General features: G+C 33.1%; 1 protein-coding gene across 1 annotated transcript in view; it reads right to left on the bottom strand.

Annotated features, from left to right (window-relative positions):
• LOC150105335 (paired box protein Pax-7-like) overlaps positions 1-14364 on the bottom strand; it is a 186897-nt gene that overhangs the window by 134668 nt on the left and 37865 nt on the right. The window contains exon 2 of the mRNA XM_090393932.1: positions 790-962. Within this exon, the coding sequence (XP_090250058.1) occupies positions 790-962 (173 nt within the window). The remainder of the gene's footprint in view (positions 1-789; positions 963-14364) is intronic.

The raw sequence follows: 14364 nt of genomic DNA, 5'->3' as shown, positions 1-14364 counted from the left end.
GAGACCGGGGGAGGGGTATTTTGATAGTGGGGTGGGTTTCTTTTTTATTTTCATTTTTAAGATATTTAAACAGATAATATTATGGATCCATCCATATTTTATAAACAAACATAGAAAGAAACTTAAAATTTTCGAAATTTACTAGCGAGACCTTACGAGAATATAATCTTCGGTATCTTAAATATGACTTTAATATCTTAATTATGCCAAACTGAAGTCTTACACGCCTAACTTCAATATTTTAATTTATTAAAATATTTTTTCTTTATGTTTGGATACAGTCCAGAAACACCAATTTAGATACCAAACATGGAACTTTTCCAGCAACTTCAGTGGTCTCATACTGGAAGATATCCCACTTAAAGACAAAAGCAATCGTCCATGCCTATGATATAATTCAAACTCACATCCTTTTGGTGTGAGAGCGGATATCTTAATCATTCGGACAACCAGCCAGCACTTGTTTGCATTATACAGTTTCTAGCCATTTCTAATGTCAGCAAAAAATAGTCATACAAGCAACGTCTCGGTTAAGTGTATTTAATTTTTTTTTTTTTTTTGTGGGGGGGAATAACTATTATTATGAGCAGTTTATATAGATTATTGTGCTTAATTTTTGCTAAGAAAACTCACTCAAAAAAAACCTTTCTTATATGCCTACCAATTAGTTTTTGTAACTCATTAATTTAACGCACAAAACGTGCATGTGTGTGTGTGTACAGAGTGATAACATACTCTGTTGGTCACATCTGATTCGTTTCTCAGAGTCATGATACCATTCATGCCTACCTGATATCTGTTGAGGATCTTTGAAACACAACCATGTGATACTCTAAGTTGCCGACTGATGACACACGGCCGAACTCCCGCTGCCGCCATTTCGACAATCTTGAGACGTATGTGATTTGGTAAAGGACGGCCATTAATAAATACTCCTCCTAGTTGGTTCACCCTACCCTGGCCTGTGAATAGAAAAAGTGCTGTTGGTTAATTGCGTACAGCTCGTAACTTACACATTGAACAAAATGAAATGGTGGGGGGAAGGGAAACAGCAGAAAGAAAGCACTTAGGTAATTTTTCATTATATAATTTACCAAGTAAATATAAGACTTAGCAATAATTATTTGTGGATTAAAATGACTTACAAATGAAAGAAAACCTATAACGAGGAATGCAATCTCAGAACTTTCTTCAGTAAACGAAATCTTGAAATAATGCTATTAGTGATATCATTGCTACAGACGTTAATATAATTATTTCACTCGTCGAAAGTGGTTTCACTATTCTCTTCTATATTTAAATCAACGATGGGACGCGATGAGGTCAACTTTTAACTCGAATCAAATCCAAGCATTGTTTGAAAAGATCTTATAAGTGGGACTGGCTTCACCTCAGATAAATGGATGATGTTATTTCTCAGCATAATCCCATGGATGTCTCCTCACTTCTATCTTGCGTATGTAGAAATCATATTTATTGTTTATATAATGAACACAATACCTAATTTCGACACTAAATCACTGAGTGAAGAATTCACGTTTCATAATTGGTGGTCTAATTTGATGCTGAACACGTTACAACATATTTACAGATGAGATTAAAACCATAACTAAAACACACACATACCTGATATTAGAGATAACAAATAGGGGAATGACAATAAACAAGGTATGTTTTCTTTATCGCATCGTGACCTAACTCCACGACTCAGAAATATCACCACAGAACTCGTACCATTTCAGACAATATTATAACAGTCATGGTTTAGGAACACGAGATGGCGGTAACTATGTACCGTACCCTCGCCCAAAGTCTTCAAAATTATCGGTACCAAGAAGGATGATGCAGATATCTTGCAGGATGATTTATATAGATTGGCAGCGTGGGTCAACAGATTAATGCCTATCAGTTTAATGGAGAAAAGTGTAAAGTAATTCATTTTGGAATAAAACGATTACCAGCTACGAGTATGTACTGTACTGATGGAACTGAACTGTAAGAAATTAATGAGACTAGGGATTGAGGGACGCTAATGAACTCTGAGTTGATGATCAGAGGTCGTACAAAAAAAATAAAAATAAAAAATAAAAAATAAATAAAAAAAAGCCCGTTGATCGGCGGAGTGGCTGGCATACCCGCTCTCCAACTAACAAGTTGTGAGTTCGAATAGCGTGGACATTAATGTTTTTAAAAGTCTGCTCTGGACAAGCTTGTAGCTCCTTGAGTTTAAAGCCAGTCAATTTAAAAGAAACTGTCTAAAATGGCTCATGTGATTACTTGATTTTTGAAGAACACAGTCAGAGATTAAAACGGTTGTTATTCTTCTTTATAAAACCTTGATACGGCGCCATCTGCATTGTACCACACGGGTCACCTGAGTTTCTTGGAGATGTGGAAGGGATCCAGAAGTGAATAACCAAGATAGTGGCAAGTCCATGGGATCCTCCGTATGACGAGAAATTGAAGACTTCTGGGATGTGAAGGCTAGTTGATAGGCGTAGAAGGGGAGAGGATATGATGGAGTCATATAAGTTGCTTATGGGTTTTCACAGGATTGATGCATGGGAAAATTTTCAGTAGATAGATAGTTGTGGGGAAAACTAGAGGTCATTCCTGAAAATTAAGTAAGAGTGTAGTTGCAAGAGTACGCGCGGTTAGCCTAGTGGCTATGCGCTTCGCAACCATATGCCGAGGAAAGGAGTATCCTAAGTTTGATTCCCGTCGACGACGTGAGTAGCTTAAGGATCTTTCTCAGTCATAGCCAAGTTAGCCGGTCTTAGGCGTTGACAGCAGGGTTCCCCCCACCCCCAGTTTATCTGGGGTTTTTTCAAACCGCAAGCAGGCAAACTGGTCTCGTGAACACACGCTGCTACAGTCAAAAATACACCCCCCCCCCTCTCAGCGGTAGGCCAGCTGGGAGTTGTACTAACAAAAGTCGAATCTAAGTAACACGCGAACCGTGCAATAGAAGCTGGGAAAAAGCGCAGAGGAAGAAGAAGAAGTGTAGTTAGCAAGCGCATGAGAACCAGATTTTTTTTCTTGGAGGGTAGTGAAACGAGTTGCCTGGTGTCATTTGTGTTTTACAGGTGAACGAGTTCAAAACAAAATTTCACAGGTATTGTGCAAACGATGATTGGTGTCAATTATTAATGAACCTCCCGCGATGAGTGTACAGACTCCATGGAGGTGCCATATTATAATAATAATACTTACAGTCATGAACTCTGTGTGTTACGCAGATGAAAATTGTGGTTGGTAACCTCTTATATTTAATATACTACGCAAGCTGAAACGAGAAGAATTGTCAGTCGTCGATATTTTCGTTCATTTCTTGAGGACTATCATGATGTCTATGGTAAAGTTATACTATTCATAGAACTATCGAGTAGCGGCAGTTAAAGGGGAAAAAAAAAAAAAAAACAGTGTCAAAAATTATACTACGTTTTGTGACGCTTTCACGTTTTTAGGTGTGTTTCGAAAATGCCTAAGCACTTATAGAGTTGTTTTGCCTGTTCAAGTTCTTCCGATACTGGCCAGCAAGCCAGCCAGATTTTACTCAGATTTTGTGTTTGATATTCTCGCAAACCTTCGTCGGGACATTCTAATTTTTTCAATATACTACTCATATCAATAATTGAAGGTGACTTACTAGCTCTTACAGTTGTACTGGATAGCGATCTTCATTATTAAATTAGGCATTGGTTAAATATTAATTGTAGACTTTTTTTCCTTTTTTTTGGATTTATTTCTTGTTATGATTTTGTATACACATACGTTAAAAAATGGCTTTCGGTTCAGTGTTTTTGTGATAATGAACGACGTCACTTTGCAATAATATGATTTAGAAACGTGATTGTATAAGATTTCGAAAACGAGATCTAAATTGCGTTTTGTCTAATTTTGCGACTATTAATGGTCGGGTTGAAATCCAAATTGACAAGTTTTAAAAGTGATTATAACTTCGTACCAAATCTCAATAAATTCCACCCAGCAAGCATGGAATTGTTATCACTTTGAATCGTTACAAATTCTGTCAATAAAAATGCACTGGATCAAGTCAAAATCGAACTGCAAAGACAACTTTATGAATGTTTATTCTCCATCCTATATTTTATTAAATTCTATTCAGTCAGAGTGGAGTTATTGTAATACGTAATTTCGATACATGTTGATCCTCGTGCGACTGTAAATTGTATGTTTGTAATAGAAAACTGAATGGCTCGGAAATATTGAATTACAAATACCAAATCCGCCTATACGGAATAACTGGTGTGCTGAGAGAGAAGAAAAAAGGACTATATAATAGGTGCTTACACATTTTGTAAATTCACCAGATAACTGAAGATGCTTTGATTTTCTTCATTTGATTTATCGTGTGTATTCCACACGATAAGAATCTAAAACCTGCTTTCAACTAGCAAGAATATAACTAAAATGGTGTCCAAAAGTTTTCAAACTGGAAGTCAAAACCGTAACACCGACGTTCTTTGATTTGATTCCTGTCATAGTACGACATGATCATTTATAAAGGCTTTTCAACTAAAGGTCACACTGCTGGTCTCATAGGTGGCAGAGCGTTCGAGTTTTCATCCATAAAATGCAAACCGGCCAGAAAACAAACGCGATTTTGTCAAAAGCAGAACCTACTTGCAGTAAGAATAGGGAAAAAACGTCACCTTTCTTCTGTCTATTCACTTTCTAACTATACTGACTACTGAGTGTAGTGTAAATCTACACTAATCTGTCTGACATATATCCGAGTTGCATTTTACTTCTTGCAGCAAATCATTTCGAAACCAAATCCTGTTTCGTTTTCGAGATTATGTTCTAAATTATTTCCGACTTGAGATTATTCTGAAATATTTCGTTAATTTCAGAATAATCGAGAATATTCTGAAAAAATAAAAATAAAAAATATTATTTTTCTCTCATTATCTTATAGAGAAACACCAGCTCTATCCAGTTTTCATGAGATAGAAATAAAAGATATTAAGTAAAGCGGCACTTACCAGGTTGATAGTATACGTGCATACACACAGAAAGAAAATAACAAGACACCAATGGCGGCAGATAGGTCTTATCTCATAAGAATTTGAAGAAAAAATACACATCATAGAAATAATAGACTCACCGTAAAGGAAAAAACATTAAAACAAGCCCATAGACCTCAGTCTCTAAGGCAACAATAATCGCAAAATAGAAAGCTGAAAACAAAAAATATAAATGTACATGTGCATTTATAAGTGTACAAGTATTGTAGAAATATGTATATCTATTTGTATATGAGAAGCAAACATTGTATATGTCAACAGTAACTTATCCCTTTAAGATAAGTTAATAATAATGTACTAATCAAATATGTATGTTATGATATACTGCCAAAAAAAAATGCATATCTACTTGTATATATAAAAGCAAACACTGTATATTCGTTAATAGTAATTTCTCCCTTAAGATAAGTCAACAAAATTGTAGTAATTTAATATGTAACCCAGGATATATTAAATAACTACATATATATATATTTATAAACAGCCATTGTAAATATGTCAACAGTAATTTATCTTTTAAGACAAATTACTAATATAAGACTAAACCAATACGTAACAGATGATATACTGCCAAAACATGTATATATGTAAACAAACATTGTATATATGTGAATAGCAACTTATCTCTTAAGATAAGGTAATAACATTGTATTAAATCAATATGTAACTTGTGATATATATGGCCAAAAATAACTGCTCAAACGATATACATAGATGCTATTGTGAAAATAAAATATACTCAGTATACGTGCAATTATGACGTGACAATAGTAATGTCGTTATGTTGGGATTAGTCAGTATGGTATAATGGGTCCATCACAGGTGGGGGAGTGTAGAGTGTACTGGTTAAGGATAAGTCTAAGGGTGGGATTAGTCAGCACGTGCGCATTAAATCATTGATCGGCATCTTGAAATAAAAATTTACTTTGTAATATAATATAATATCAACCCAGAGGGTGATTACTGCTGCTCCTATCAGATCTATATAAGTAAGTACGATGAAGCACGTTGTTATTCTCTGATACATAAATAAAGAAATAACGTAATTTATTGTGTTATTTCTTAAATTAACTGGAAGATTAAATTTTATAGCTTTTATTAGAGTGGGCTATGGAAGTGAATTATGTGGATTTTCTGGATAAAAAAAAAGTATTACCGTAGTATTCTCTAGTAGTTTAAATATGAAATTATATTTTGATTTAGAATTGTTGTACACTAGAATTGCAGGGGGGGGGGATCAAAATGAAGTGGATGTTAGCAAGTGAGTGGTGTTTAGTCTCTTTCTTGGGTAGAATTAAATGATGTAATTTAATTATTTATAAAGGATTAGCATTTCATTGATTGTTTTATTTGATAACTGACTTTTTTTCTTCTTTTGACACAATCGGACAAATTTAGGCAATAAATCTAACACTATTGTAATTATGAAGAATCATTTTCCAAGTTAACTTTTACGTGTTACCAGATGGCGGTAGAGAAGAAATTTCAATTGCTATCGAGAGGCGAGAAAGCAAAATGAATTATTTAAAGTGATCAGTTATATATTGCGTGATAATAATTATTGCAATTTGTTTGTTTTTCGGTGATCTTATCCCTCTCACCTATAACGAGAGACAGATGTGATTCATTCATGGTTTACTTTACTTCTTTTTTTTTTTTTTTCTGCATGGTTCACATAGATAGCGTACTACTCCCGTGTTATATTGGAGGCTTGAATTTCCATGTATGTCTCCGCATTATCGAACACTGCGCACCTTTGCTACTGATGTACTTGTACGCTTGCAACCTTTCATAGGTGAAGTTCACATTAAAAATAAAAAATCTATAGTCTACTACTCTTTTAAAGAGGACACTATCGTGTACAACGAAAAGCACCATGGACCATCCAATCCATGTGTCAGAATTGTATATTCCAAGAATAAGAAAATAAGTTACAGACTGAATATCTTTTTTAGAATGTAATCAATCAAATTTCGCACCTTATAAAACGTTTTTGATAATACATAATACTAATTTAAGGGAGAAAGTTTTTTCAATTAGTATTATGGATTTTATAGCGTGCTGCGAGAAAATATCAGATGGATTACATTAATTCACAGTAAAGACGAAGTGATTAGTATGATTAGTTCTGAAAATAGACTCTCAACTCACTGAGCTGACTTAAAGGTCATTATTCCACACTTCGTTATGGTTATAAATTTTTCTTGTATTTCCAATTGCTAGCAAACTTCTTCCAGATTTTTGGCGCTATGCTGAAATATTTGTTTTGTTTTGCCGCTAATTCATCATTCCTATAATAAATGACAACTAATAATGACAGCAGTTGACAACGCGTTCACGGATCGTCATGTTTTGGAGCAAAAAGTGGTATTATGCAAACCCAACACAGCTGGTAGTTTTATCTTCACAAGGGATTGTCATGGTAAAAGTCTGCAAAATACAGAATAGCCAAAATGAACTATGCAGAGTAATGGAATATTCTATTTGCAGGAACAAATGACCGTTAGTAAGCCAGTGAGTTAAAACACTTGAAGTGGTGGCTATGATGCCACTTTTGCGATTACTTTGAAGATGCATGCCTACATGTATATCTCTAATAGCTGCAACATAAAAATACTCAATAACAAAATCATCACTGCACTAATCATGAGCAATTCAATTTAGAAAGCAACAATTTTCCTCAAAGCTATTAAGTTGGAATAACGGCTGAGTTTTCTCTTCTATTCAGAAATTTTATTCAGGAAGTTTTATTACTTCCTAGTACAGGAATTATTTTTTATTACTTTTTAGTACAGGAATTCATAACTGTATATTAGTCAAAATAACTGAATCAGTGAAGCATTTAGAGCCTCCATATCGACTGCAACCTGAAATGGAACTCTCATATCTCATTTTTAACAAAAGTTGAGGTTCGTAATTAACAGAATATATTACGTTAAAAAATTTATCAAAAAGCATTTTTAAGATGCTTATACTATTCATGGGTAAGTTCTTCACTGCGATACATCTGCTTCCTTTGATACGAATAATCAGAATCAAAATAGAATAATCAGAGCTATAGCATTACTGATTTCTTCACATATTCAACTAATAACCTGTTTCCCATTCATAACATTTTCCCATTACAGAAACTATCTATATAACTATACACTATATGTAAGAAATAACATCGTAATTTTTTTGTATAAATGTAGACTATGGTTTGCGTTTTGGCCGGAATTTGCTGGTAGTTCCCAATGTAGACAAAGAAACTTTTCACAGATCATTTGAGTACAAGCAGCTACAATAAACAGCTTAATGAATTAAAGTCTGTAACATCAGGTTGCACTTTTAGAAAAAAGATTGATATATAGCCAAAAAGAACTATGTAGAGTAATGGAATATTCTATTTGCAGGAACAAATGACCGTTAGTAAGCCAGTGAGTTAAAACACTTGAAGTGGTGGCTATGATGCCACTTTTACGATTACTTTGAAGATGCATGCCTACATGTATATCTCTAATAGCTGCAACATAAAAATACTCAATAACAAAAACATCGCTGCACCAATCATGAGCAATTCAATTTAAAAAGCAACACTTTTCCTCAACGCTATTAAGTTGGAATAACGGGACTAAATTTTACTTTTATTTTAAACATAATTATAAGAAATTACTCTAAATTTCATCTATTATGTATGTTAAGTGTATCCTCATAGATACGATTTAATTTTGTAGTCATTGTATCGCCTACATTTGTATTTTTATAGTAACCAGTATGGCTACGGCCTTACTGTTACACATATAGTACAGTTCCTTCTAGTCTATTTCTATTTTCTGTTCTTTATTCCTAAATCTGTTCTTTAACCTGTCAATCTCTGTATTACCAATTAAACAATAATTGTAGTGCGTGTGTGTGTGGTATTACTATTTACTACCTGCTATTATCACTTGAATTGTTCTAAACACTTGTTGCATTACTATGATGTTAGATTTTCATTTGTACTACTTCTTCGGTGTTAATAAATTTTCAATGTCGATCTCAAGTAAGAGCGAAGTGTCAACTATTGACTCTTTGTTCCGCAATTCAGACTAACTTCAGAATCACTTAATGAATAGGGTAATTCGATTTTATTTCCTGTCATGCAAATACCTCCCTTTTATACGTGCGATTTTAATAAGAATAACCATCTATTAATGGCATTTCAGAATAGCTGAATCATGTATCGCAGATGTGTAAGCATTAAAATGAAGTGATAGTAAATAGAATAAAGTACGGAAACTGAAACTAGCACAACAAAACTCCCCACTTAGTGAGTCAAACATTGCTAGTTAAGAAGTGAACTTGCTACGTTGCCCATTAGTGAGTTACCTAAATGATAGTGCAAGCATTCATTTTTAAAACATTATTGTTTCTAGAAAGAAATAGTGTGTATGACTTTCTGTACCTAGCAAATATTAGTCAATAAATAATGATGTTTCGATTTACTTTAAAGTGATAATGGATAGAGAAAAAAGATATTAATTTCGAAGAACAATGATACTTAATAATTTGCATTCATAAGTAATAGCATTATTCATACTGTATATTTATAGCAAACGTTCCTAACCTTTGATTTATCAAGCCTTATGCATCCCTCGGGTAATATGGCCCATTTTGTTACTGTTGGTAAAATAATTGAACTCGTTTGCTTAGCATTAGAGATCTAATACGCAGCTTATCTCAAGGTCAATATAAATCCTTAGTAGCTTTTTTTTAATACCATAAAACCGCTCTATTATTAATCTCACAATCTTTATATTAATAATAAAGTTATTTTCTGCCTTACATTATCTTATATAAGCGTATGATTGTGTAACAGTATTATATAATGACAAGAGCATCCCCGTCATTTTAGAAAAGGATTAAACTAAAATATTAAAAATATTTTAATATTTTTATTTTAAAATACTAAAGGATTAATATATATATGAAATGAAATAGTAAATTCAATATTGACGCCAACATATTTAAAGATGCAATTCATAAATTTTACCAAACCTGCATTGATTACTTAAATAACTGGGACAGCTCTTTCGTGGAAATGGAAGTATTTGAATGGGTCCTACTACGAGAAATCCCTCTGTGGGCGAAGATCGTGGAAAGCGTTTTGTTCATTTCCAGTCACAGGAACTTAAATATAACATGTTAAAAATCGTTGAATTTTGTATGTCTACCTGGATCTAATGCCCCCACTGAAAGAGTATTTTTATTAGTGAAGAATATGTGGGCCAGTGAAAAAACCCAATTAAAAATCGAAACATTGAAAGCATGCATTTATACCAAATACAACTTTGACATGAATTGAATACAGTTTCATGAATTTTTAGAACAGAAACCTGATTTATTAAAAAAAAAAGTTTATTCTTGTGAAAAGTATCAAAATTAAATTTTTAAGTAATAATATGATTGTTTAAAATACTATGTATATGCTTATATTTTATAATAAATGTTATAAAACTTTTTAGTTTTAGTGAAAGAAATAAACGCAACCTGCTTTTTTTATTATGAAACAATTTCTAATTTGTCCTTTATTTTCTCCAAAAAAATATGGTCACCGTAGATATAAATGAAAGATGTATGGTGTGAACAATTATGCTAATATTTTTCAAAACAGCCCTAATTCATAACCATAGTTGTTGCATCATCACGTGCAACATAGCTTATTTTCGATAATCAGATTGAAAATAAGCAATACCAAGACAGTATGTAAAAAATTTAAAATATAGAGGTTAGCGTGTGTGTGTGTGTGGGGGGGGTGCAACATTTGGAATAGCTCAACTCACAGTTAGAAATAGTGGGGTGTTTCGTACAGAGGATTATTTCTCTAGTTGGAAAACTAAAATTGTATAAACGAGTTTTTATAAAACAACAAAATATTATACACTATATTAGTCAGTTATTTTCTCTCTTAAAAAAAAAAGAAAAAAAAAGGAGTATGGGAGTCTAATGAACGACCACCATGTAAGATCCAGATAATCATCTTCATTCCCATTCGATGAACTAAGAAATAGTTTTTTTAATTATTCAACATCATTTACTGTTATGGACATGAAGTACAACATTAATTAAAAAAACTTCCATGTGCATTTATTTATTTTTCCTAACTGCGAATACGCTCCTAAACATTTGCTCTATAATCTAGCATGAATTCTTTCCCGAGTGGAAGAACAAATGTTTTACATATCAATTTTGCATGGCGTCAAGATATTCACCATTGCATTTTAATGAATTTAATTGTAAAAAAAAATAAGGTATTTAAAGAGTGAAAAATAAGAATAATAAATAATTCGGACACCAAGTAACTGGAAACGTTCGAATAGAACTTTATTTAAATTTTTATATTTAAATTATTTAAAACAATGCTTATGCATAGCTTCTTCCCATAAATCCTATAAGTAATTCGATCAGCATCGTTACGACCTCGAAGCGGAAGAAATGATAACTTCACAATACTTACTATGAATGGGTTATTCTATTATATATATATATATATATATGTGTGTTATATGTGATGTTAGTGTAAGGACTACATATATATATATATATGATGTTAGTGTAAGGACTATATATATATATATAGTCCTTACACTAACATCACACACACAAAGAGAGAGACATAATAGTCCAAAAATAAAGACATTTTAGGATATTCTTTGAGTTATATATATATATATAGACAGTCACAAACATCCATGCCTAAAGCGGGATTCGAACCCGCAGTCTGTTGGTTTAATTGGAATGACAGGCCAATTGGTATTACTTGTTCATTCCTCAGGAAACTGTGGACTGTTCTGAAATGTGCTGTGAGAAATATGCCGTGTGCTCTCTCCTCTATTCAGGCATCTCATGTGGATGTGGCGGTTTTGCAGGATGAAAAATCTAGAAACTGGGGTTTCTCATCCCGCAAAACAGAGAAACAGCAATAAGAACACACTTAATTAACAGATAGAATATACTGACCTATTAGCCTGAATTGCTTCAGCCGTAAATCCAAAACAACCAACCTCTATTCAGGACTCTAGAATGTCATGCAGACATAATGGCTAGAAATCCAGATCGAAGTAATTCAATAGCTAATGTAATCGATGCTATGCAGGTACAGGCTTTTAAAATCTCTGTGAAAGGTGACTAAACACTATATTAGACATATCTTCATATTTCGAATTACATCCGTGTAGTTATACTTTCAGTAACTTCGCCACATATCAGTCAAAATGAAATTATCGAAATAATTCTCAAGACCATCCATGATCAAGAACTAATAGCATGTGCCACATGTTATTTATTATATATGATAATCTTTCCAACTTTGGGCAGTTATCATATTAGTAGGTGGATCAGAGATTGTGAATGGTAACCGAATAGAATGGCCATAATTGCAGTAGATATATACAGTCATTTTTTCTTCAGTGAAAACTGAGTCACAGTTCTTTACTAATTTGTTATTGGTCAGAAGCAGGGCCGTACTTACACTTTTCCCGAGACGGGCGGGAGCCCCAATCCGCTAGAGTGCTCCGGGGGTCCCTCTCTCATTGTTTGTGACCATAAACAGGGCTTAATTTTTTCGGGGCCCATAGCTAGAGCCTTGTGCGCCTGTGCATAAGTACGGCCCTAGTCAAAAGTGTTTTAATTCTGAGTCGTAAACTTAAAAAAAAAAAAAGTTCTAATCTGGATGATGCTCAAGATGATGAATATTAAGGAAAAGATTTCACATATTATTACATGTTAAATCAATGAATTCAAAACCAGTTATTATCAAGAATCGTAGGCGGCGAAGGTTTTGTAGATTTTTTTTCCCCGCTTAGCTAATGTTTATGTTCCTGAAAACCATACTTGACTTTAGAACATATGCAAATGATGAAAAATACACACTCATCCACACACACGTGCGTGCGTGTAACTATAGAGGCGATCCCAAATATTATTGAACTCACAGTGCATTTAGAATCGTCAATGATTACCTTAGTAGTGCACTTGATATTAGGAGAAAAAACATGATTACACTTCTCATTAAGAAGATGCCTCCTAAAGGGGAGAAGTAATGTAGATATCTAACGAAGATGAAGAATGTGAGTCCATTTACGGCCGTGTAAAAGTCTTAGCCTGAAGAAATAAAAAACATATCGCTTTTGAATTTGTTTGATTGCAGAAAAATGAAAATTATTTGATGACGTTGGCTCGATTTTATATATATCAAGGATGTACATTATCCCCTCTGTTATTTATTATCTATATGGATCACATTATGAAGGAAAGTGGTATTAAACCTGATATCAAAATTGGAGATGTTAATCTCAGCTCTTTACTCTAATGCAGATGATGTTATATTTCTAAATAAATCCGCTACAAGTCTGCAAGATTCCCTGACTAAATTGAATAACTCTTGTAATAGATTTGGTATGAAGATCGGCAATAACAAGCCAAAGACAATGAAAATAGGTAGAAGCATTGAAAATATCAACTGCATTGTGAATGGAGAACCTATAGAACAAGTAAAACATTTCAGCTACTTAGACACGATTTTTTGTGAAGACAGTAAATTAAATATGGAAATAGACGACAGAATCAATAAAACTGGTATGGTAGGAATAAATTTATATGGTATAAGAGAGAAATTAGTCAAAACACTAAATTAGCTGTATATATATATTTTTTTTTTTTTTCTTGAACATAGCTTTAAGCAATCCCCCCACAAGCCCTAACTCATTCCTGAAAGTTATTTTCAAGGGTTTCTCTGCTACTATTCAATACATTTTTAAACTTATCAAAATTTACATATGATTTTTAAAACGTTTAAAATATTAAAATTATTTAGCTTGCATAATTTTAACATAAATTTATATTATGTTAAACATCTAAGACATTAGCTTTATTTTTAATGAAATTAAGTCTACATCTCTACCTCACACGTTTGGCGTGTCATTATTTTTATAAATATAGTATCTGCCAATAGGATATTCTTGCATGATTTTATTATTATTACGATCGATTCACAGATTTAAATGTTATTATTCAAGGGAAGAATGCACATAGTTATGGCGATCCGAAAAGGCTACTTTTTCTTAAGAAAAGAGACCAAATTGGAAGCACACAAGTATTTCAACAGAAAACGTATACTATTCGTTGACAAGGTGTCAAAAAATGTTTTACAGTTGCGTTAAACTGAATTCACCATATTATAAATCAGTTCAGTTGCATTAATTAATGGTACTTTACATAACAAAGACTGCCAGCACCAATGTAGGAAATACAGACTGTTTCAGAGTCTGGGCCTTTGTGGATGAACTTGGTT

This window comes from Typopeltis vanoorti, chromosome 6 (assembly GCF_054136105.1).
Source record: "Typopeltis vanoorti isolate ZY-2024b chromosome 6, IOZ_Tvanoo_1.0, whole genome shotgun sequence".
NCBI lineage: Eukaryota > Metazoa > Arthropoda > Arachnida > Uropygi > Thelyphonidae > Typopeltis > Typopeltis vanoorti.
This window is presented reverse-complemented; position numbering and strand designations above follow the sequence as displayed.